At 40.6% G+C, this 25,690-nt stretch overlaps 1 protein-coding gene across 6 annotated transcripts in view; it reads left to right on the top strand.

The window, feature by feature from the left end:
• Window positions 1-25,690, top strand: part of LOC105477239 (glypican 6) — a 1,180,155-nt gene that overhangs the window by 1,131,032 nt on the left and 23,433 nt on the right. For all 6 annotated transcript variants that reach the window (XM_011733662.3, XM_011733647.3, XM_011733670.3 and 3 more), the window contains one exon: window positions 25,072-25,208. In XM_011733662.3, the coding sequence (XP_011731964.1) occupies window positions 25,072-25,208 (137 nt within the window). The remainder of the gene's footprint in view (window positions 1-25,071; window positions 25,209-25,690) is intronic.

The raw sequence follows: 25,690 nt of genomic DNA, 5'->3' as shown, positions 1-25,690 counted from the left end.
GGAGAGAGAAGGCGGCAAAAAAAAAAAAAAAAGAAGAAGAAGAAGAAAAAAGAAAAGAAAATGGAACAAAGAGGCAGGAAACCAGAGTCCTGGAAATGCTTTTTCACACGTCCTACCCACTCCTCTCTCTGTCTGTGTTAACGAAGCTCCTGGAAAGAGATGTGCGCTCGCCTCTGTATAAAGCAGTGAGGCACAGAAAGAATGGTGCGAGCCGAGGCCAACCAGGTCTCAGGTCTGCGTGAGCTGGTGGAGCTAGACTCAAGTCAGTGCAGGAGGAAGGCAGTGTGGGAACAGGGCTGGCGAGAATGGGACTGGGCTCTCCTCCAGGCTCCGAGGCTCACCCCGCTTAACCCCAAATGCTACAACCTCATGGGGCTGCATGTCTTTTCTGTGCCCCTGCTGGTTCACTCTCTTCTCCAGCCTGCCCATTGCTGGAGGGCTGAGGATATGAATTGCATCCCTGGGCTCCCATGTGTTCTGACTCCAGTTAACCTTGGCCACTGGGAGGCACTGAAGAAGCTCCTAGAGAAGAGTGAGGTCCCGGCATTCATTCTCGGGGCTTCCTCACTGTGAGGTTGCTTCAGACTAGCTGAGCACCTCAACGGAAGATCACGATTCCCCTCTGCTGGCTTGTCCAGAGCTGTTTCCCTCCCCTATACTTCAGTCCTTCAGGCCTTAGGGTGGTAATTTTGCTCCACGTTACTCACCTCAGGTTCTGCACTATTCCTTATGGCTTTTCTACACTCTGCTGTCACCTGTATTTCAAGTACCTTATTGAACAGTCCTTAATTATTGCCCAAGTTGACTTGTGCTGTCAGTTTCATTCTAAGACCCAACTGATGTAACCCACAAACCCACGATAGACCAGAATTATGTCCGTATTCTTCCATGGTGGGGCAACCTTCAAGGTGGCTAAGCTACTGGGGCATTCACCTGTGTGTAAAACTGTCTAGAGAGAAGTGGCTACTGGTGGAATCTGCTTAGTACCTGGAGAACTGCTTGTCCTTTAGCTAAGGAAAACACAAGTGCTTTTCTCTTGGTCTAAAGTCACTTTACAGCTCATGGTGAGTAGCGGTGGTCTCTGCAGTGCACCAAGAGATATAACTGACAGTAACATGCATGTCAGGGAGGGATTCCCTTCCCTCCTCAGTGCTAAGGAGAGAAAAAGGAGTAGATATGACTAACAAGGAAGGAAAAGGAGGGAGACAAGAGTTTGGCCCTCTGTCACCTTCCATCACAGAGCACGACCTTCTTCTGCTGAACCACCGGCAATGGGAACACGCTGTGCATGGCATCGAAGTTCAAGACCACCGACAAGCAAAAATGGGTGTGACTTTGCATTAACTGCCTGGAAACCCATTTCATCATTTAATCCAAAACCTAATTTTTTTGGAATTCAATGTTTAAACAAATCATGAGTGTTTGATGTGACATGAGATTGCTTTATCCTCTCTCCTCCCCAGTTCCTCATGAAAATGAGATGCTGCACCTCATTTGGGGATTTGGGAGAGAAAATAAAATAAAACAATCTGGATCTAGGTCAGCAGAAAGCCTGTTTGTTCAGTGTAAAGAGGCCTCTCCGCTAATTAACACTTTCCTGAGAAAAAAAAGAATGAAAGTCGTGTGCGAGGAGCATATATATATATGTGTGTGTGTGTGTGTGTATATATATATATATACACACACACATTCCTCTTTAAATGGCACCATTTCAGATTCAGTAAAATAGCACTTACCCCTTCAAATTGGAATAGTGATCACACGTACTGAAAATTAAAATTCCGGAAAGCTTCAATGCTGAAAATTTCATCCAGTCACCTGACAGAGCTAATTAAATTTCTTGGGCTGTTAATTAGTATTTATTAAATTATGGAACTAAAGCTTTAACTCTGCCACTCTTGCTTCAAGAATTAAGAAGTTGTGGAGAGAGAGCGATAACCAAGGCGTCAGCTTGCTGACTCTTCCAAAAAGTGGTACTCAGACCTTTATCCAACTCATGCCACCAATCCAATGATTCTGAAGAATAAAAAATTCCACCTCTAAGTGCAAATCTAGAATAGCATAAAATATGCTTTCTTTCCTTTTTAATTGTGCAAACACTGTGGCCATATAATAACATGCACAATGAATTTGCACCCATGGCCACGTGTGCTTGATAAAGGCAACATCATGGTTCTTTGCAACAGTGAACATTTTCTCTTATAGATGCTTAGCTTCCCAGGCATCTTGTACAGAATAACATATTCAAAAGCCTGTTCTTTTCTCACATGCTCATCTAGTCAAACTTCTGCTCTCCAAGGAATGAATAAGTTCTGATGGAGTCCACGTCAGTCTTTATGTCAGATTATTTCTGAAAATGTTGGGGCTCTCTCCATAATCCAGTAGTCAACTGAAAGAGTATCCATTGAGTGTCTGCCATGTGTTCAACACTCAGCTCACTGTCCAAAAAGATACAAAAAGAACAAGATACTGTTCTTTCCCAGGGGCATCAAGATGTTTTATAGAGATAATCTATATCCAAATGAAACAAGAAACAAACCAAATGCATGAGATACTGGTAAAATAAAGTGCTCAATTGTGTGATAGGATGATCAAAATAAATTTCACTTTCAGGAGTGCCTTCCAGCTCCAACACTTTCCAATACTATGTGTAGCATAAAAAAATAGCCAAAGAATTCAACTAAAGGTTCTAGAAGGTGTGTTTTCATCATGAACACACCCTTAGCACAGTCCCTGCTATTCGGTAAGCTCTAGGCAAATGCCGAATGAATGGATAAGGAAATGAGTGCAAAATGAAAAGAATGCAGACAGCAGGATGAACTGGCATTATCCGGGAAGGCCTCAGACCTGAGACTGCTCTTAAACTAAGCTGCAAGGCAGAGGTTACAAATTGTCAGCCATCAGTGTTAATCTATCTATACAGATGTGTTTCGTTCAGCCCATGCTGTGATGATGATGGTGGGGGGATGACGGACGGTGATGATGATGATCATGATGAAGACAAGGATGGAGGTGGAGAGAGAATTTAAAAGCCAGGAAATTCCATGTTCAAATCCATATAGTTCTATTGTAAAAGAAACTCTACCTCTCCTGGCTCTTGTGTCCATGTGGCATGATGCCAAGGCCAGTGGCTTTTTTTCTTTCTTTTTTTTTTTCAGACAGAGTCTCAGTCTTGTCGCCCAGGCTGCAGTCCAGTGGTATGATCTCAGCTCACTGCAACCTCTGCCTCCCAGGTTGAAGTGATTCTCCTGCCTCAGCCTCCCAAGTAGCTGGGATTACAGGCACCCGCCACCACGCCTGGCTAATTTTTATATTTTTAGTGGAGACAGGGTTTCACCATGTTGGTCAGGCTGGTCTCGACCTCCTGACCTCATATGATCCTCCTGCCTCGGCTTCCCAAAGTGCTGGGATTACAGGCTTGAGCCAGTGTGCCCGGCCCTGGCTCTTCTCTTTCTTCAGCCATCGTCCTCCAGGTGTGCACCATGTTCCACCCTCTCAGTTGTCTCCCCAACCAAGGCCAAGTGTCAGTTACCTTTTATTCTCATGCGTGCACTATTGCTTTCTTCTGGAAGAGAAAATAATCCCCATAAACATCATACCAAAGTGTAAAAATGCAAAAGTAGTCCTTGAGGGAGTCATGTTTCAAGGGAAAAGTGAGAGACTATCTCTTGTGAAAATGAATGAGGAAATGATGAAATTGTATGCTATTAATATCAATCTAAATGTGTCTATGAAAAGAACAGAAATTGCTTCCCTACATTATCAACTGCTACCTTCTCAGTGAGGCCTTCCATGAGCATCCACCTCCACACATGCTTCTAATCCCCTCCTCCACTTTAGTTTTCACTTTAGCACATGCCATGTATGTTTTTATTGTATAATTCTTTTTTAACTTAATTTAAAGTTCTGGGATACATGTGCAGCACGTGCAGGTTTGTTACATAGGTAAACGTGTGCCATAGTGGTTTGCTGCTGCACCCATCAACCCATCACCTAGGTATTAAACCCCGCATGCATTAACTATTTATCCTGATGCTCTCCCTCCCCTGACCCCCGACAGGCCCCAGTGTGTGTTGATCTCCGTGTGTCCATGTATTTTCATTGTTCAGCTCCCCTTATAAGTGAGAAAGTGCTATGTTTGGTTTTCCACTCCCGAGTTAGTTTGCTGAGGATAATGGCTTCCATCTCCATCCATGTCCCTGCAAAGGACGTGATCTTGTTCCTGCATATGGCTGCATAGTATTCCATGCTGTATGTGTACCACATTTTCTTTATCCAGTTCATCCTTGGTGGGCATTTGGGTTGATTCCATGTCTTTGCTATTGTAAATAGTGTTGTAATGAACATACAACATACGTTGTATGGCTGCATAGTATTCCATGCTGTATGTGTACCACATTTTCTTTATCCAGTCTATCCTTGATGGGCATTTGGGTTGATTCCATGTCTTTGCTATTGTAAATAGTGTTGTAATGAACATACGCGTGCATGTATCTTTATAACAGAATGATATATATTCCTTTGGGTGTATATCCAGTAATAGGATTACTGGGTCAAATGGTATTTCTGGTTCTAGGTCTTTGAGGAATCACCACACTGTCTTCCACAATGCCATATATTTTACTGGTTTATCCTATTTGTTGTTGGAATCCTGTAATGCAAATGTAGGCTCCATGAAGGAAGGAGGTTGTGCCCTCTTTTGTTCACTACTTCATCCCTGGTACCTAAGAGGGTGCCTGGAAAAGAGTAGATGTTTGACGAATGAACAAACAAACTCAGCCCGCTTCTGTAATGTACTTTATCTGCATGATCTGCCTGAAGGGACGAAGAAGCTGTGGACAGGCTAAGAGAAGAGACCTCACTGCTGGCGGAGGAAGTGACTTCTCAGAGGGAGCATAAGCAAAGGCCTGAGCTGGCGGGGAGCACATGGAGGGGGAAACAGGGCTCTGAAAGACATAGAGCCTAATTAAAATGAAAAATGTAGCCGAGCATGGTGGCATGCATCTGTAATCCAAGCTACTTGGAAGGCGGGAGGGTTGTTTGAGCCTAGGAGTTCAGAGCTGCAATGAGCTAGGATTGCACCACTGGACTCTGGCCTGGACAACAGAGTGAGACCCTGTCTCAGGAAAAGAAAAGGTAAAAATGAAACAATGCATTTAAAATGGAAAATGTGTCATGGAGTTGCCAGTCAGGAATCCGTGATAGATGTGAACAAGACACCACTTGTCTGTCCCCTGTCATCAATCCAGACCATTGCCCACCCCACCTGGCTTTCACAGCGCCATACCTGTGTATCCTTCTGGACCCCAGCTGGGCTGTTCTAGCACCCTTCACCCTTCAATGATTCTCCAGAAAAAAATACTAAACTGCTCACAGTAGACTATGAAACCCTGCAGAATCTACTGGCCCACTTCTCTGGCCCCGACTCCTGCCTCTCCAACATATGCACTGTACCTTTCAGTTGTACCAAACTAACTACTTTCCAAAGCCTTAGTGGGTTTGGTCCACATGAGCCTTTGAACGTGGGCTCCATCTGACTGGGAGCCCCAACACCAACTCATTCTTCAAGAGTAGCTCAGAGAGATCCCTGTGGGAGCTGCTCCCTAGAGCCCCTACTTGGCAGACTCAGGACCCCTACTCTGTACCTCTGGACCATCTGATGCTCCACAGGTAATACTTATCCATCAGAAGCTGCATGCATCACCTGTAAGATACAGTGTGAACACACATTCTGCCTTTAGTTAGAGGACTTTAGTTAGTCCTCTAACTAAAGGCATCTGCGGCACTCTTGGCCAACTGATGGTACCCAGGCCTTGAGAATGCCTCCCTCACTCCTTGAACCCTCCCTAGAAATTGATTGGGTTTCTCAGTAAGTGGTCACAGCCCTAAGGTACCACCACGAGTTGGGGGATACAAGTTAAGAGTGCGAATCCCTAGACTGCAGGTCTAGTACCTGTGTCTGTACTGAGAATAGCACCATGTGTCTATTCTCATTGGTCCTGATTTAACCCGTTAAACCCTATCCCCTTTACTGTGGTTTAAGTGCCCTTACCTTTTCCCATTTGATCTCAGTTTAATCAACTTTGGGTCACTGGTTTCTGCTCTTGGAAAAAACCTACTCTACACTCAGCTTCTATCCTTCTCTACTCAATTCTTGTCAATGTTGACATCACATTATACTACTATCAGTTTTTATGTCTTTATCTCCACAGAAGAGAAAGCTCCTTGAAAGTAGAAACAATGTCCTTTTCATCTCTGTAGCCCCAATGCCTAATGCAGTATCTTGCACAAAGAAAACCCTTCATGAATGTTTGTTGACTGAATGCATGACCACACGCAGCAATACAGCCATTGCCATTGGTCTTTAAGAGAAAGGACCATAGCACTTTGGGAGGCTGAGGAGGGTGAATCACCTGAGGTCAGGAGTTCAAGACCAGCCTGACCAGTGTGGTGAAACCCCATCTGTACTAAAAATACAAAAATTAGCCGGATGTGGTGGTGTGCACCTGTAGTTCCAGCTACTTGGGAGGCTGAGACAGGAGAATCACTTGAACCTGGGAAGCAGAGGTTGCAGTGAGCTGAGACTGTGCCACTGCACTCCAGCCTGGGTGACAGAGCAAGACTCCATCAAAAAAGAAAGAGAAAGAAAGACAGAAGGAAGGAAGGGAGGGAGGGAGGGAGGGAGGGAGGAAGGAAGGAAGGAAGGAAGGAAGGAAGGAAGGAAGGAAGGAAGGAAGGAAGGAAGGAAGGAAGGAAGGAAGGGAGGGAGGGAGGGAAGGAGGGAGGGAGGAAGGGAGGGAGGGAGGGAAAGAAGAGAGAAAGAAAGAAAGAGAAAGAAAGATAGAAAGAAAGAAAGAAAGAAAGAAAGAAAGAAAGAAAAAGAAAGAAAGAAAGAAAGAAAGAAAGAAAGAAAGAAAGAAAGAAAGAAAGAAAAAAGAAAGAAAGAGAAGAAAAAGACCATTTAATTCATGGCAGCAGTACTACATATTCAAAAAATAAAGTAAAGAAAATAAAGACAGATTTTTTTTTAAATTACTGCAATTAGATTCATTGGCCATGAGAACCTGGCTTATAGGCTTAGAAGAAGTGAAAAGATGGATATGAAAAGCTAGACTAAATCTGAAAATTAAAAGACTTTTCAGAGAAAGAAAATAAGTGAAGTCACAGGGTTGAGCTTGCCCTGGAGAGATCACACTGTCTACTCTTTAACCCCGTGGGTCTGAGTTTTCAGATTTCCCGTGTGTCAGGACGAGTTGTGGGACGCAAGTTAAGAGTGCCAATCTCCAGACTGCAGGTCTAGTCCCTGTGTCTGTACTGAGAGCACGTTGTGTGAACACCTCGGCTTGGCAACCCCAGGACCACCTATGCCTTCACCATTTTTGATCAGAGAAAAGCTCTTTCCCTTGTAAAGATAACTACAGAGTTTCCATGATTTCCCAGGATACTCAGCATGTTTTTCCTGAAATCCTCTTTTTCATCATGTTTTAGGAAAGCCTGTTCTAATGGCTTTGTTTAAAAAAAAAAAAAAAAAAAACTTTTTAAAATGTCAAGCAAAAGAGATTTCTAAGTGTCTCTTCTTGTTGTGGAGTCACCTTTTCGGAGCAATAATAGTAAAACCAAGTTCTGGACATAAGTTCTAGCTCCTTTGAAGTTTGTCCTTTCTTCTCGACCATATAAATAATGGAGAAGGGGAACTTAGTGGCATATCTCATTTAGGCACTTGGATAAATAATACCCCACTTTCAGTTATCTTTGTAAAAACCTTTGAAAAACCCTCCTACCTTTGGGAGGACAAAAGAAGCAATTGAAAATGCACTAGGTCCTTTTTAAATATTCGTGATTTGGCTTGAAAAAGAAGGTCGGTTTTCCACATAGGAAATGATTTGAAGAAATAAGAAAATGAAAACTATTTTCAAAAGGGCTGCTTAACTTTCCTTTAATTATACTAAAAAGAATGAAGAGAATGAAGCATCTTGGAATTTGTGATTTATGGATCACCATGGCATAGTATAAAAATTCAGAATTAACTTCTGATGAGAAAAATACAAAAAATCAAATCAGTGAATTTTATATTTATTAATCTAGGGGAAAAATTGAGAGGTTAGGTTTCCATTCTGTTCAGAAAGACTGGCAGTGTAACCTCATATGCCAGCAGGATAATTATACCATGACTTTCCAGTGCATCAGGAATAAAACATAACGCTCTTCAAAGAAGTAATAGAAAAGCAACCTAACATTGAGGCTAACTTGACAGAAATCATTCTAATTATTTACATTCAGAACTCCTTTTGCTGAGACTTTTTTTTTTTTTGAAGAGATAAAGGCTATTCTCTAAGTACCACTGCTTAGCTACCAAATCTATTAACAGAAAGCCCCTGGGGTTTGATCTTTAAGATTCCAGTGTGCTTCCAGTACTGGTTTTATACTTATCTGCAATAAAAAGGTGATTCCTCCAAGTGCTTTGGATTTGGTTGGATCAGATTTACTGTCTGGCTTCTCAACCTTATTCCCAAGTACAATGTAATAGGAAAATGCAAAGCCCTATCAAGTCCCCATGGGTTCCTATGGCAGGGTGGTGAAAATTTTGTTTTCTTTACTACTTTTCATTTCATAAGAGAAATAGTCTCAAGAAGAGGATTTCTAATACAATGTTGTTAGATACAGACCATTAAATATGTAGGGCTGGCTTTCCAGCCTACATATGTAGCCCTATGGGAAAACTCTCCCTTTGTCATGGAAACCCAGGGGAGGAGTTGGTCTGTGCTGTTTTATGAATAAAAAATCCAGAAGGGGAACTCTTTTTCCATTTTAAAGCCAGGAGGAGTTTTTAGGACTTTCATTTTTTCACACTTGCCTGTTAGAGAAATGGCATAGGTTTTATGGTATTGTGCATCTAGAATGTTCTTAGCACCACCTGAAAATTATTATTTCTGCTGATAGTTAAGATAGATAGACGATTGATCGATGATAGATGATTGATTGATTGATTGATTGATTGATTGATTCAGGGACAGTATAACCCACTGTTATACATAACCAGAAGCATAATTGGGCAAATAGCATTTGATTCATCTGTCTTTGGACTTCCTAAAGGAAGATGGGCTGATTTAAAATGTTATCCTGAAAAATGTGTGGTCTTATATTTGTTTGGAGGGCTCTAGCCATAGGCATTGTTAGAAATGGCCTAGAAAATTAGGAAAGGCTACTCAAACCATAGTGGCGTTAGAAAAAGGCCAAGAATCAGGACATTGTTTGTAGGGCTGCTAGAATCACAATGGTATTGGAGAAGGTCTAGAACATTAGCATGGACTGATAATTCAGGGAAGAGTACAAAGATTTCCAGAGTGCCATCCTCCTTCCCGCAAATATATTTTCCATCTTTTTTTAAATGAGTGAGACCTACCAACAGGCACAGGGCTTTTCAAATGCAGTAACACTCTCCAGTTCACCAGTGCTGTTGTAATGGCTAATTTGAGACTGCAGGCTCTGGGGCCCCACTGCCAAGGCTCAAAATCAGGCCCTACTACTTGTGCTGTGTGATCAAGGCCAAGTGACTTCACTCTTCAATTCCTTGGTGTCTTCACTGTTCATGTGAGGTTGTGATGATTAAACAATGAGATAGGAGTGATGGGTTTACCATGGGGCCAGCCACTTAGTGAGGATTTGATGACATCTCACTAAACAAAAAAGTCACCATAGAAATGCAATTCTCAGTTATTGCATCTGTAAAGTTGAGACATCAACAGCTACCTTTCAGCATTTTTTACAAATTGGAGGCAATTATGGATTTGGTTGCTGAGTGTCTAATAGGTAATGGTAGCCATCACTGTTGTTATCATCATTTTTATCAGCACCTGTCTCACTCCTTGTTGTGCAGGTCAGGAAAACCCAACTAGATCATAGCTTCTTGAAGACAAGCAGGCTTCATGGGATACTACCTGCATAGTTGCACAAGGCCCAGTGTTTAGAAGTACCTGACGCTCTGTAAATGCCACGTTCAAATTCCTAATAATATTGAAACAGGGAGCCCTGCATTTTCATTTTGCACTGGGCTCTACAAATTATGTAGCTGATCCTGAGGACAGGAACTGTTTCTAACTTGGTTTTATAAACTTAGTCTCCCAGGCACAGTTCTTTATACACAGTATGTTTGCATTAGATGTTTCTCGAAGTGAATGGGCATTGCCACTAATTAATAATAACTGAACATGAAATTCATTTATTTGATGCCCACTTTCAGAAATCCAGGCAGGCTCCTCCTGAGCTTATAAAGTCCTTTTGCGGACAGACCTTTGGCCTGTGACAAAGGATCAGTAGTGACAATAATCATTCCAAGTAAATTTTGTAAATGTAGAAATGGATTATTTGCAGGATCTACTGCATAAATTCAGACAGGAAGGTTGGTTACATGTTTAAAATTATTGCTTGGAACAGATTAAAGGGTGCAAAAAATGTTAGCAAAATCACTTGGGAAAGGTGGTTTCTAATGTTTTTAATATTGGCACAGTTAGTAACTGACTTTAAATCCTTCCTTGATCAACATAAAAAGACATTTCAAGGGAAAGGAAATAAATTGTAATGCCATTAACCATCACACATTGTAGGAGTACCTATTATAAAAAATCCTTTTTAAGTTTTACTGTTCTAGATCTAAGCTTATTTCATAGAAATAAAGAATTAAATACTACACTGGATTTCATTTTGGAATATTAATGAGATTGAAAAAAGCTTTAAATTTTCCTTTGACTCATTAAGCTGGAAAGTCAAAGTGCTAAAAATATATACTTTTGCTTCAAAATAGACTGAAATGGATACAAAGAACTTTGTGTCGGGGGAATCTAACTTAGAGTAAAAGGACCTATTGGGAGAAATTTGAAGCAATTGTAATACAGAATTTGGCTATTATACATAAACATATGTCTATATTCATCATGTAGCTTTACTTGTCAAAAAATATCTTAAAACTTGTACAGTCAGAAAAAGTATCAATAACATAAAATTTCACAGCCCCCTTTTAGAACTGTGGCCTTAACATTTTGTAGGGAAATTAAGTTTTGGTTAACCTTGGCTCTGGTAGACCTCATTAAAATAACAGCCTGTCAGTTTCAAGTTTAAAATAACAGGGTTGTCAGTTTTATATGCAGTGGAACAATCTACAATTTTATTCTCGGGGATAAGACTGGGAAGGGGGTGAAAGGTGGACAAAGATTGGACAGCACTGCCATCTGGTGGTCATAGTGAAGGTGGTCCCTAAAGGCCCGCAGATGAGGCTGGACCACCTTGAAGGAAAAGATGTCAGGCTGCTTTAAGCAAGTCATTGTATCGACTTTTTGATAGCCCTTTGCCTTTAAAATGTAGGTACATGCCCAGAGCCTAGAAGCAATTTATAATCTCAAAGTTACAGTAAATCAATAATAAACTCAGCTCTTTGGTAATCTTTAATCCCTGCATATCCATGACTTGATAAACTTAATTTTCAAGAGAATGAAATCTTGTGAAAAGAATTAGATTTAACAAAAACCTTTTTTAATTTTACTTTAAGTTCTGGGACACATGTGCAGAAACTGCAGGTTTGTTACATAGGTATACATGTGCCATGCTGGTTTGCTGCACCCATCAACCCGTCATCTAGGTTTTAAGCCCCACATGCATTAGGTGTTTGTCCTAATGCTCTCCTTTCCCTTGCCCCCACCCCCGACAGGCCCGTGTGTGATGTTCCCCTCCCTGTGTCCATGTGTTCTCACTAGATTCAACAAAAACTTTTAAAAATATTTTCCTTTATTAAAACCACCACATATCTGGTGTCTTATTGCATGAGTATCTTGTGAGAAATTCATCAAACTGATGATATATGATTTGTGTACTTTTCTGGATGATTATTAAACTTCGGTAAAAATAAATAAATGCGAGCCAAAAATCTGTTCATAGGCGAAATTTTGATGGATGTCACAAAGCTGAATGGAACATGTTCCCATTTATATAAACTGAAGCAATTCTAGACATAGGCTGGATTCAAACAGACTTCTACTGTAACCTAACTTCGATTCAGTTCTTTCCTGCTGTACTTGGGACAGTTGACTGTGGGTATGGAGTAGGGGCAGGAGAGTGAGGTCAGAGAAAAAGGATAAAAATGAGTTCTGTTGTTTTGAAATGCAACCTACTCAAAAAGTTCAGAAGAAGATACTGAACACTCTAACGTTAAGCTAATAGCCCGCCTTTAGCTCATTCAGACAACAACCCCTAGCCTAGGAATCACGCTCAACCCCTCTCAATAGCAACTGGCCCCCCTCCTGACGTGCTTAGGAAGGACGTTAGACCGTGCTCTCAGTACGGTAGCCACCAGCCACACAAGGCTGTTGACCACTAAGGATGTGCTGTAGACAGAACTGAAATGTGCTCTAAGTGAAAAACCCACAACAGATTTTGAAACCTGTGCCATCTAACATGGCAGCTTCTAGCCATGTGTGACTATTGAGCAACGGAGATGTCCGGTGGAATGAATTGAGATGGACTATAAGTATAAAATATAAACTAGTCTTTAAAGACTTATTACCAGAAAAGAATAAAGAACATACAATATCTCATTTAAATGTTTTGTGTTTACTATATATTGAAACAATGTTTTGAATAAGTTGTGTTCAACAAAACATAACATTGAAATTAGCTTCAACTTACTTTTTTTTCAATGTGGCAACTAGAAAATTTAAAAAGACACCCGAAGCTCCTTTGTGGCTCACATTATGTTTCTGTGGGATATTGCTGCCTTTAGGCTCTCATTGCTTCTTCGAACAGGATGGCCATTTTGCCATTTTACAGGTTGTTTTCTCTCCCAGTGGAGCTAAAGTGGCCTGCCTATGACACCTCTGCAGCTTGTAGGAGACTAAGAGGACCTATTTAGGTTATTGGATGCTTATGATGTAAAGGTGAAAGCCAAGCAAAATTATGTCACTTGGGTCTAATCATAAGAGGAGTAAATGGTACTCCCTGGTTGGTGCCCCATGGGGTAAATTGGATCTTTAAGGTAACCAGGTGGCTCTCAGGAACACGTAATTTACCTCACAGGGGTAAGAACTTGATTTGCAAGAAAGAATGCAGTTTAGTCCCCCAGTGCCATATGTCCCCATGGTGGCATTTGTACTCATTAAGTACTTCCAGTTCCAAGTGCCCTAGCAATGTGTGAACTTAAGTTTCCACTTTCTCCCTTATTGTAAGATACTGATTTTACTTCTCACACCCTACAACCCTTAAACGTGTGAGCCATTTTTAATGCTCATTTATGTGTATATATCTTTCCTCCACTGGGTGGTTAATTGAAGGTAGGACCATGTCCTTTAAATCGCTGTATGCCCAAGACCTTAAAAAGGCCCAGTACATTGTAGATACGAATCAAGTGTGTGTGCCTGGCTGTGTGCAGGTGTGTGTGGGGGTGAGGGTGTTTAGTTGGAATGACTATTCATAAATAGACCCTAAACAACCAATTATCTGTAATATAGGGAAGCTTACCAGGAAGATGCCCTTCCCTATGGCAATAATTTATTTTGCAAGTAAGGGCATGTATAATTTACATTTCATTTACAATTTCATTTGAAGACCCAGAATTTGAACTTGCCCTTCTGCCTACTCTGCCAATTGTTCATTTGTTCATTCGCTATCTATTGAGTACAACCAAAAACCAGGCACTGTGCTAGGCGATGGGACACTCATCTGCTAGGAAGTGGTGAACACAAAGCACAGAGGCCCTGCCCCCATGTCACCTGCAGCTGGGAGGGAGGCCCACACCCACGATGAATGGGCAAATCTCTATGCTAGGTAAAACCGAAGGGATCTCTGTGAGCACATATTCTGGGGAGGCCCTAAGTTGAAACCCATAGGAAGACTTTCAACTAAATTATACTCTTCTCTCCAATGTACAGACCCTACGTTTGAGTAAAAGTTCATAGACAGCCTTGGGTGCAGTGGTTTACATTCTTAGAGATATTTACTAGTATCTCATCCCTTAGGCTAAAATCTTTGGTATTTGAACTTGAACCAGTTCCCAGTTAAACCCAGGAAGAAAAAAAGGCAGATCATTGAATTATAGCATAAATATAACATAAGAAATTTAAAAGTAGCATTTATTATGCACCACACAATGCAAGTCTACATAGTTAAGTATAAATCAAATCATACATGCCCAAAAGACATTTATATGCTTTTGGTTGCCTATTCCATTGAAGATTTATGGCAACCCGTCTCTACCCTAAATGGCTTTAGAATGTAGATAAATCTGATTTCCACCTACCACTTGCTGAATACTTTCCTATGCTGCATCTAAATTACTTTTCCAATGTGTGTACATCTTTGTGGGTACTCTTGCTGTTGGACGGAATAATGTTTGCAATATCTTACTTAAGATAAGTAAGATATCATGCTCAATGACACCACTCTTGGGTGAGCAAAAGGTGTTTCCTGTTTCCCAGTAAGTTCCAAATGTCTGTAGGCTTTAGAGAAAGAGACCACAATACACGTCTATTTCCCAGTTTTGGTGTGGAAGAATAAAGCCACCAAACTGCTGGAATTAAATAATGAACTCGAAAATATTCAGGAATGCCTAAACTTGAAGTGAAATGCTTTGCGATGCCTCCTCCCCCTTTTTTAATTAGCAGACTTACTTGTCCTGGATTTCATTCCCTAAAGATGAAATTTCAATATTTTCAGAGTACCTTCAGGTAGCTATGAGCTTAACGAAATCACTGTGTTATGCCAATCACAGGTAGAAACAGAGATGGAAATTCTGTGTGGGTTTCCTAAGTATATCAAAGGCCCTATGAAGGAGTTGTACATTTGAAGTAAGAGTTGGCAAAGAATCTGAATTTTTCAGCAAAACTAAGTGTTCAAACATTAAACTTTTTTTCACATTAGCAAAATTGGGCTATTAAATAATTGGAGTGCTCTCTGGCAGTTTTCCAAATCAGGGCTAATTTCCAGGTTAGTCCTATACAAAGGGGTCAATCCTATGCCACTAGCATCATCTTGTTAGCTATATCAGGAAATTCAGGAAATATGGAGGAAATCTGCTTTTCAAACCACAAAGAACTTCCAAAAGGTTTCATTCCGTAATGATGATAGAATAGATGATGGTAGGAGCAGAGGTCAGATTTAAAATAAAATATCCAAAATGCTTCAAGGTGCCTTATATAACTGCTGGAAATACTGAATTCATTCTCTTCTTTTGAAAGCGCACCTGAGATCTTCCAATCCAGCATTATGAAGACTGCATATCTAATGACCTAATTTAGAATCAGCACTTGTCACAATCCATGCTCTAAATCATGGCAAGTTCCCTGGGGATGTCTACCTCTATACAGCAAAAATAATTCCTGAAAAAAGATAGAGGCCAAAGTTAGCCACCAAGGAGGACACAGCTGTTCTCCAAACCAGAGAGCAAGAGAGCAGATGGGACAGACCTTTGGTCAGAAATGAATCCAAAGGAGCATTTACCAAGGGCTAGGCAGAGAAAAATAGAATCCACTCTCAGAATTTGAAACCAGGTAGCGCTTGCAAAGGAACAAAGCCAGGCAAGAGAGAAAAGTTGAGGGCTCAGTCTCAATGCCAAGCGAGGAGAAAGAATAAGAATGTGTTTCTGCTGTGTACTCAAGCCCTGTCCATAAAGACCCAGAACTGCCTAGCAAGGGGAGATGACTTGGCTTAGGTCAAAACAGCAAATCCTAAGTCCTCCTTCATTTATATCTGTCATTAGAAACATTTAAACAGAGTCTAGATGAGCCTGTCAAGAATGCTCTGGAAGCATTGGACTGACCGTGAGAGCTCTGCAAAGCCTGTAAATTCCATGGTTAAGCAATAAAACTACTCCTTGAAATCATTGCTATTTTTCAGTCTTGAAAAGTAAATAGTGCCACATTTTAGGTATCTTGGTGCAAAGTAATACTTTGACTTGGTCTGGCTTCCCAAGGAACAACTGAATTCTTGTGTTTTACTTTTCACTACTGAATTCAATAGATATTAGTTTAATGTCAGACTGTGTCATCTCTCAAGGACGTGTGGGATCCTACTGCACTCACATGCCTAAAATGTAATGCCATAGGGAGTGAGGCACAATCAGGACATTAGGTACAAACACAAAGATTTGAAAGTTTTTGTTGTTTTCTTAAAATCTGCTGCAAAAATCTAACCTGAACAGCAGTAGGAAGATATTTCTGATGTCTCCCTCATTTATCCCAATTTGAGGACCAGCATTTTGCCTGAAAAGGACCCCATCAGTGTTTTCAGGAGCATGCATGCCCTTAATATGGCGTGATCAGCTAGCCAAGAAATTCCAAGCCTGAAACCAGACAGGATTACTCAGACTGAACTTGTCAAGCCATTCCCAGTTCTCTACGAAACTCAACAAAACTAAGCATTGTGTTTTCAAACCTTCAAAGATTCACTTCCTACTTAAAAAAAAATTTTTTTATATCCTTCTTAATCTTTCCTATGAAACATGTGTTTGTCACCTTGGGAGTAATGTTAAAAGTACTGGCCGGGTGCCATGGCTCACACCTGTAATCCCAGCACTTTGGGAGGCTGAGGTGGGTGGATCATGAGGTCAAGAGATCAAGACCATCCTGGCCAATGTGGTGAAACCCCATCTCTACTAAAACTACAAAAATTAGCTGGGCACGGTGGCACATGTCTGTAGTCCTAGCTGCTCGGGAGGCTGAGGCAAGAGAATGGCGTGAACCCGGGAGGCGGGGGTTGCTGTGAGCCAAGATCATACCACTGCGCTCCAGCCTGGTGACAGAACAAGACTGTCTCAAAAAAATAAAAACAAAAAAATAAAAAGTACCACACCACCACAAAAATATATGTCATGTGGAAACAGACTAGAAGTTATCATTGGACTCCCTGGGAACACATGATAGAGCCCAAAATGTCGGAGTGGTTTTAGGTTGAATAGTGTCTTCAGGACTCTGTAAAGTGCTGGGTGTAACATATGGTCAAAGTCAGCGTTAGGGTCACTGACAAAGTGCATTCCACAGAACCCTGCTATCATCCCCAAGACTTATCTAGAAGTTTCCTAAAAGAAAACATGTTATTAGTACAAGCAGTTTCTCCACCAAGCATTACAAAACCTACCCAAACATTACATTATAGAGGGGCCAATCTGAGACATGAAAAATGACACCAAAGAGTTTCATAAACTCAGAATAAATGGAAAACTGATGTTCTAGTGAAGACAGTGCTAAAAGCCATTATCAGAAGATATGGATTACTTGCTCTAAGAATGTGAGGGAGGGAGATTGTGTTTATAGATATTTGGCCACATCAGAAAAAATAATATTCTATCTGAGACTTAGGAACTATAAATGCTCTCATCCCGAGTGCACGTGTTTCCCGAGGGAGTGAGAGAAGCTGTGGACAGGTACATTCACAGACCTTGTTTGATTACTGAAGGAGTATGCATGACTTGAATTCTGATGCGGGCTCACATGGTGAAGCAGATGACTTGGTGCTGTCAGAAAAGACCATTCTTCTCTACAGTAAAGTTAGATGAGGTCACTGTCTCCAAAACTGGATTATGTCAAACTCTTAGGTTGCAAAAATAGTTTTGTGTATGGTGACTTTGTGTTGACCAAGTAAAATGGCCTTGTCCCTGAGCACAACCAGCCTGCCTTCATTCCTTTAAACAGACTGTTTTCCAAAGCTTACCAATGACCTCCAGCCTATAAAATATTCACATTGGTTTTTTCCTTCAATATTTATTATTTAGAGTGTAGTCCTTTAAATATTCATCATATTTTTCTAAAGATATGGTATATATTATTTACATCTGGTTACATTATGTTTTCATCGTGATGAAATGGGCACATCGAAACTTTCTGAAGTCAGGAACAAATAGGGCGTTGGGCCAGGTGCACACAACATGTAGCCAGTGAGGTGGATTTGCATCCAGGGATGGTTGAGGGAAAATGGCAGGTGGCCTTCTCACAGTGACTGCTCTGGAAAGATCCAGAGGAAATAAAGGGTCCAGGGTAGATGGACTTGGGACCTCCTGTGGTTGGGTAGACAGCCATGGGCTGAAGGAGAAATTCAAATATGTCTCATCAGAGAATTCACATGGGATACAAAAGCAATAATGGAGTTCACAAACACAACAACTCAGAATCACCGGCTTAGAAAACCAAAAGAAGGTGGTGGAATGTGTTTATGAGGATTGCAAAGACCTTTTAAGATAGGATTTATTCCATTTTTAGTTAAATTCTCATGCTTTTTCCTTAAGCCAAGATTGTTTTTGCGGTCCCCCAGGTGTCCCATCTTACCTGTGTAAATTACAACTGGAATGACATTTAAGACAACAGGAGTCTGAAATGCTAATTAGAAGATTGAGGGGATCATCTGAGATCTCTCTCTTCCTCTGGGGGTAATCGGGTCAAGGAAAATGAGTTTTGGTGTTTTGTTGTTTTTTTTTTCCCCCTAAAAACCTGAACGAATTGGTCCATGCCTCCTTTACTCTCTAAAGTTACATTTGGAAAGCAGTTGCTGGCAGGTAATCAATCATTTTTGAAATCTTACTTCCCTTAGCAGATCATCAGCAATGCTGTTCGTGTATTTATTCATTTGACAAATATTTATTAAGCACTGGTACACACAAAGCTCTGTTTACTGAGTCTCTGGCTGTGGAGCAGTTATTCCCTGGGAGCCAAGAAAGTACAGCTGTTCTTTCGCAAATGAGCAGCTGAAGATCAGAGTGGTGGCTAAAAGCCATTGCTTCTACATGGACAAAATCATCCTGTTCTTGGAGGTTAAAACTTGGGAGGCTGTAATGCATTATTTTTGTTTTTGATCCCTGGATGAAAATTATTAATTATTCTGCTTCCTAATCTGTCCCATGACAAGAGTTCAGCAACCACAAAAGAACAAATAGCAGCGAAGCCTTATTTGCTTGAGAAGGAATATGGTGGTGTTCCCTGGAAGGGAATTTCCAGACAAATTAATATGTGCTCCCACAGCCCTTTGCTTAGCTAGGACTATAATGTTTGTTCCGCATCAGTTACCCCCACCAGACAGTGCTACAAACCCTTCAAGGATAGCAACTGTGTACAAGTCATAGTTTGCATTCCCAGAGTCTACTATAAAACCTGTCTTATAAAAGGCATGTTAGAAGTGTTTAATGAAGGAATACTAGCCACAAAAGCCTTTTTTCTTATTTAACCAATGTTTTGGAACTTTTTCTAAACTGTACTACATTTTCTTGTCTCATTAAACAGATTTCATTGAATGTTATTGAATTTTTACTTGCTAAGTCACGGATTTAAAATATATGGTATGAGTCCCTGTGCCGTAGACTGATGATCTGCAAATATTTTTGGTCTTGCACCTCTATCAGCAAAGTATTCTGGATGATAGACAACCAGAATACCTATAAATATGTATACATAAATTGTAACATAAGCACTACCGAATTAACACATTCTGCACCTGATGAAATTTACATAAAAACAGAAAGTTTTGAAAGATGAGAAAAATATATTCTTTTTTATTTCTATTTTGTAATGTTCCAGATGTATCAAGAATAAGAGGAATATTATGCCTGCCATTGTATTGTTTACTTGTGCTTGCTTTGTTTGAAATGAAAGAAATCCAAAGTTTCTTTTCAAAAGCTATTTAAGTCCTATTCCATTGAATGAGTTAGTTAAAACTAATTAGTCTAATCCATAAATGCCTTAGCCAGTACATATGCTGGATCAATAAATGCCTTAGCCAGTACATATGCTGGATCAATACACCAGCAGCAAGTTAATGGTGGTGGAGGTGCCACTGCTGCCCCTCCCCACTATGAAAGTCTTACTCTGTCCTTGGGGTAATTGAGAAATGGCCATCCCTGTATGGACTGGTTGAAATATCAATCTCTAGACTAAATATTAGGAAAGCTTAATTCCTCTTGTATTTTTATACTTAGAAATAGGAATTCTAATCCTGAATCACATTGAATCTCTTGCACACCCCCAGAGATGCACACAGACTCCTGCCGGCAACCCAACACACATACTTCAAAAACCAAGGTTATCAACTATGGTCATAGTAGGCCTAGTGGTTAAGAGTAATGATTCCAGAATCTGCATTTGAATTTGAATCTCATCTCCATCATTAACTAGATGTGTGGCAAGTTTTTTAGCCCTTCTAAGGCCTGTTTCCTTTTTGTATAAGGGCATAATGATACTATTTTAGCACCGTCAGAGTTGTGAAGATCGAATGCGCCTGAGGGCCTCAGCTCAATGAAAGCTCACAGTTAATCCCTATTTCTTAGAGTCAAATACTGCCCTCTGCTGAACCCAGGAAGGCTCTTAAAAGCCATGTGCCCTAACAACAAAGTCTTATCTGTTTCCCAACTTTTCATTATTTGTAACTTTTTCAATATTGAAATGGTGGGGAAAAAAATAGTAAAATGAACATCCATATAACCCTCATACAGATTGAATAATGGTTGACTATTTTGCTATTTTCAAGTAAGTAAAAGATGCAGTGACACATTATCCCTAAGTATCTCAGCGTGAATCTCCTAAAAGCAAGCACAGTCTCCTATACAGCCATGACATCATGATCACACTTAAGAAAATTAGCAGTTAGTCAGTAATATCAACTACTATTTATTCTACATTCAAAATTATCAAAGCTCTTACTTACAGCGGGGTCCCTACCTCCAAATCCAGGGGTCAGTTTCTCTTCCTTCCTTCCTTTTCCTTCCTTCCTTCTTTCCTTCCTTTCCTCCTTCCTTCCTGCCTTCCTTCCTCCCTCCCTCCCTCCCTCTTTTTTTCTTCTCTTTCTTTCTCTCTTTCTTTGTTTCTTGCTTGCTTACTTTCTTGATTTCTTCTTTCACCTGCCCTCTTTTGAAGCATTAAAGGCCAGTTGTCTTATATAATATCTCATCCCTAGATGTGTCTGATTATTTCTGGTGTTACTTAGTTTTTTCCTCTATTGCCAGTATTTCCTGTAAACTGATTTTTTTAAGTCAGAAACCTGATGGGATTCAGGTGAAATATTTGGAGCAAGATTACTTCTTAGGTAAATTAGTCATAGAAGAGTACTTAGATAGTTCTTTCTGCTCATTGGCTTTGCTAATCTCTTTGTTTTTAGCAATCATTCCACCTTGTCACCTTCCTCCCTCTTTAGCCTAATTTTACAGTACTGTAATGGTAGGTATGAGAAGGGCGCCCTCTCTTCCTAATAGAGTCAAGTGTTCATGGGCCTTTTGACAGGTCTTAAACTAGGAGTGTTTGTCTCTACTGACATCAGGAGTTGCAATTATCAGAACTCAGAATCAACTCCAGATAAATCCTAAAAGAGGGCTCATGTTTTCCCTATGGACCCCAACAGTATATGTTTGGATCGGATTCCAGAGACATAACAGGAGTTGTTGTTTAACTTCCAGAATCTATCAAATAGCACAGATGAAAAAAGTAATACTTAAATATTACTGGGATTACTAATATCACAGCATTACTAAAACAATATTGGAGCGATGGTAAATACCATTCACAAGTATTGGTAAGAGTTCATTTTTCCTAGAATAGCTCATTCAGGAATCAGAGAAAGGAAATTGTTACAAATTTTGTATGTTATCCCAAGTCTTTGTTCCCATCTGGTGTGTTATTAATGAATTAGGGCTCACTGTCATTGTCAGTAATATATTTGTACTAACAGTGCTTGTTAAGAGAAGGCTTAATTCACAGTTGTGTACACTTAAGTTTCCAGGAAAAAAAAAAAAAAACTTCATGTCTGGAGCTACAGCAGAGCAGTTACATATATTATTCAGAAATATCAATTAAAAAATGAGAAAAATATTTCTAAATTATGTGCAAATTGAAAGGCCTTCCTAATACTGAAAAATAAACTGCAATCATTCAGACATAAATGAATCAAAGGTGTGTTCTTTTCCATTGGCTAAGAGTGTCCATTTTTTCAGCCGTCTGCCTCACCGTCACCGTCTGCAGGTGAATTGGCCAGTGTTTCCGTGCAGAACGTTAAAACAGCATTTACATTTCTCACTGCTCCTTTGATGTTATCTCCTTCAATTGCACAATGAAAATGCACAGCTACCGAAATGCCAGAGGGAACATACTCTGATTATAAATGTGCTGGGGTGAACAATGAGAGGAAACCCACATCCCGGTGATGGGCTCCTCACTTAGCCAAATACAATCCCACAGTGTTCTCGCACCCCTTTTGGGAGGATGAACACACAGTATTGTGACCCCAGCTAATTTGTGTTAACCATAGTCTATGACCTTGTAATAGAATGGGACAATTCAATCCATTATCTTCACCAACATTTATTGAGCACCTACTGTGTGCTTAGACCTGTGTGACCAACTCATCCTAGTTTACCTGGGACGTTCCCATTTTAACGCTGAAAACTCGTCACCCTGGGAATCCCCTAAGTTGTGGCAAATTTGGATGATTAGTCGCTTGACCCATACTGGACACTGGATAAAGATAAATTACAACCCTATATCTGCCAACAAGAAGCATGTTGTCTAAAAGAGAATCAGAAAAATAAGCCAATTATTAGAGTTTCAAGTGGTCAGTACTTAGAATCATCAGGAGGGCACTGGGCAGTGCAGAAAGCTGAATCTCAATCTAACCTGGGACCCGAGAATGCACTCCGAAGGAGACAGCGTTTGAGAATGATTTAAAGAATGAGCAGTGCAACATCCACCATTAAATTCTGCACATACTGAAAGGAGACACCTGTGGGACGGCATGCAACTTTGTTCTTTCTCTGAGTCTCAAAATCTGTGTATCTGGTTTAGATTCCCATAACCTGGAGGTAGGATTGTAGTACAAAATAAGCAGAAAGAGAGTGCTCATTCTTAGTTTGTTTTATTATGGGACAGAATAAACCTGACAGTATTTCAGTCCTAAAGGTGGTGGTCATTTTCTGAACCAGATGTAAATATATAACATGTATTTCTTTCTCTGAGGACTGTTTTGACAAGAGTGAGAATGAGTGGTCTATTGTGGGGACACCTTCAGTGGAGGTTAGGGCACCAAAGTGACACTACACAGAACAAATACAATGTGAGGAATTGTTTTTCACATGGTTTATTTTGAAATAAAAAAAAATTCAAACTTACGGAAAGTTGCATTTGTTTTGAAAAATTTTATACTCTTCATTTAGATTTACCGGATATGAAAAAGTTGTCACATTTACCTTTTCTCTTTTTGTTTATACGTCTGTATATTTATTGTTATTCTTGATTATTACTGAGCTGTTGTAGAGCAAGTTGTGGAAATTATACCCCTTTCATTTTAAACCCTCCAGCGTGTATCTCCCGAGAGTACAGCATTCTCCTGTGTTACCACAGTATGATTTTATATTTAGGAAATTTAACACTAACATAATACTATTATCTAATAGAGAACCAGCATACAAATTTTGCCCACTATCACAATAATGTCTTTTATTGGCAATTATCCTTCCGACCTAGCATTTACTTCAGAGCCCTCTGCCTGCATTTAGCTATTACGTCTCTTACTCTTAATCTGGAAGGACTCTTCAGCTTTGCCTTGTCTTTTATGATGGACATTGTTGATGAGTAGAGGCCAGCTGGTTTTCAGAATGCCCCCTCAGTCTCGGTTTGTCTGAGGTGTCCCCATGATTAGGTTCAGATTATGAATTTGGGGCGGCCTGAGTGAGGTGTCTATCTTGGCACATCACATCAGGGGGAACACATGACCAATTTGTCCCCTTGCTTGATCACTCGGTGAAGGTGGCAACCTGCCAAATTTCCACAATGTAAAATTACTAGTTTTCCATTTGTAATTAATAAGCAACCTGTGTTACTAGGTACTTTGAGATTCCGTAAATATCCCGTTCCCCATCAAATGTTGACTCAACGCTTGTTTGCATCTGTATTTGTTTGCAAGGCCATCATAACAAAGTACCACAAACTGAGTTGCTTAAAACAGCAGACATTTACTGTCCCACAGTTCTGGGGCTGGAAGTCTGAAATCAAGGTGTCGGCCGGGCTGGTTCCTCCTGAGGGCTGGGAGGAAAGGATCCGTTCTAGGCCTCTCTCCTTGGCTTGTAAATGAGCATCTTCTTCCTGTGTCTCTTCACATTATCTTTCCTCTGTGCGTGTCTCTGTGCTCAAATTTCTCCTTTTTATAAGCACACATCATATTGAGTGAGGGGCCACCCACGTGACCTCACTTTAACTTATTTATCTCTGTAATGACCCTATCTCAAACTAAAGTCACATTCTGCGGTACCAAGGGTTAGGAACTTAACATGTTAAAGGGAGGAAAAGAATTCAATTCATAACAGATGCATTCCAGCCATCTCTGGACTTTCCCAATGTTCATTATGAAGCCAAAATGAAATTAAATTCCTCTCTCTACCCTTTCTGCAAGTGAAAAGTCAGTGTTCAGCCTGAAGACACTTAAGATGCTGGCACTAAGCTTTTCCCGGCCATCCATCCACAGGGCTGTGAATTTTACACTTACCCATATTTAGAATGACTTCTCTTTCAGTTCTAGAGATTTTTCAGAGGGTTTGGTTTATTGCTTACCACCCATGTGTGTGCTGTAAGGGCCTGTCATTTGCACTAGAGCAGAAGTACCAGCAGCTGAATTAGTGGCAATATTTATTTTTTGCAGAAACAAGGAGTCCATTGGGAAAAGTATTTTTCTCTTGGTGCATTAGTGTTGGTACAGTTGTCTGACATGCAAGCAAATGAATTCTAGAGACTCTACTTGGGGTGTTCACAATAGGGGCTCTCAGCAGGAGAGGGACCCAAAGCCAGGCGTGATGCTTCGTAAGTTTTTAATTCAAAGGATTGAAGGACAGAAAAGATGGAAAACAAAAAGCCAATTACCTGAGAACTGTCGGCTAGAGGAGGGCTGAGGGAGAGGAAAGGAGGCTTTCCCGGGCAATAAACCCTGCAGTGTGGTGTCTCTCTCTTAAAACTGTTAAAGAGTTCCTGCTGGTCACATCACAGGTTCCAAAACCTTCGCCTGTGTACATCCTTGAGTAGAAATGGGCAAAGCCTGAGCAGAATACTCACTTGCTTTCCCTGGTTTCTTGATCAGGTCACAGACATAAAAGAGAAATTGAAGCTCTCTAAAAAGGTCTGGTCAGCGTTACCCTACACCATCTGCAAGGACGAGAGCGTGACAGCGGGCACGTCCAATGAGGAGGAATGCTGGAACGGGCACAGCAAAGCCAGGTGAGAGTGACTCGATGTGTGCATGGATGGGGGCACAGCACACCCAGCCTTGGAAGACTCTCTTGGCACAAATCTGCAGACCTGTTTATGCAAAAAGCAACAGAGGGTGGAGGGGCAAGTCATCACTTAGCAACAGCTGTTGGGAGTGACAGGTTTGATGGGCACCTGGGAGCACTTACTCTCAAGGTGCCATTAAGCGTGGAATCCTTGTTCAGAACGCCTTGCCTCTGGATGAGGACAGAGGAACGGTGGCAGATGCCAGGTTTCAGACACCCTGAGATCACAAAGAGCCCTTTTATGTTCACTTAATGGCTTTAAGATACTGAAGCTATTTTTATCCATAGTTAAATTTCCAGGGCTCTTTTTTTTTCATCACAAGTTAAACAGGAAATGAAAATTCAACTTTTTTTTTTTTCACCCTAGTTGGGAAAAAAATTGAAGTATTCATTAGCAAGGTAACAGAAAATGTCTGAGGGACACTG

This window comes from Macaca nemestrina, chromosome 16 (genome assembly GCF_043159975.1).
Source record: "Macaca nemestrina isolate mMacNem1 chromosome 16, mMacNem.hap1, whole genome shotgun sequence".
Lineage (NCBI taxonomy): Eukaryota > Metazoa > Chordata > Mammalia > Primates > Cercopithecidae > Macaca > Macaca nemestrina.
Note: the sequence above shows the minus strand (reverse complement) of the source record. Positions and strands in the feature narration are given on the sequence as shown.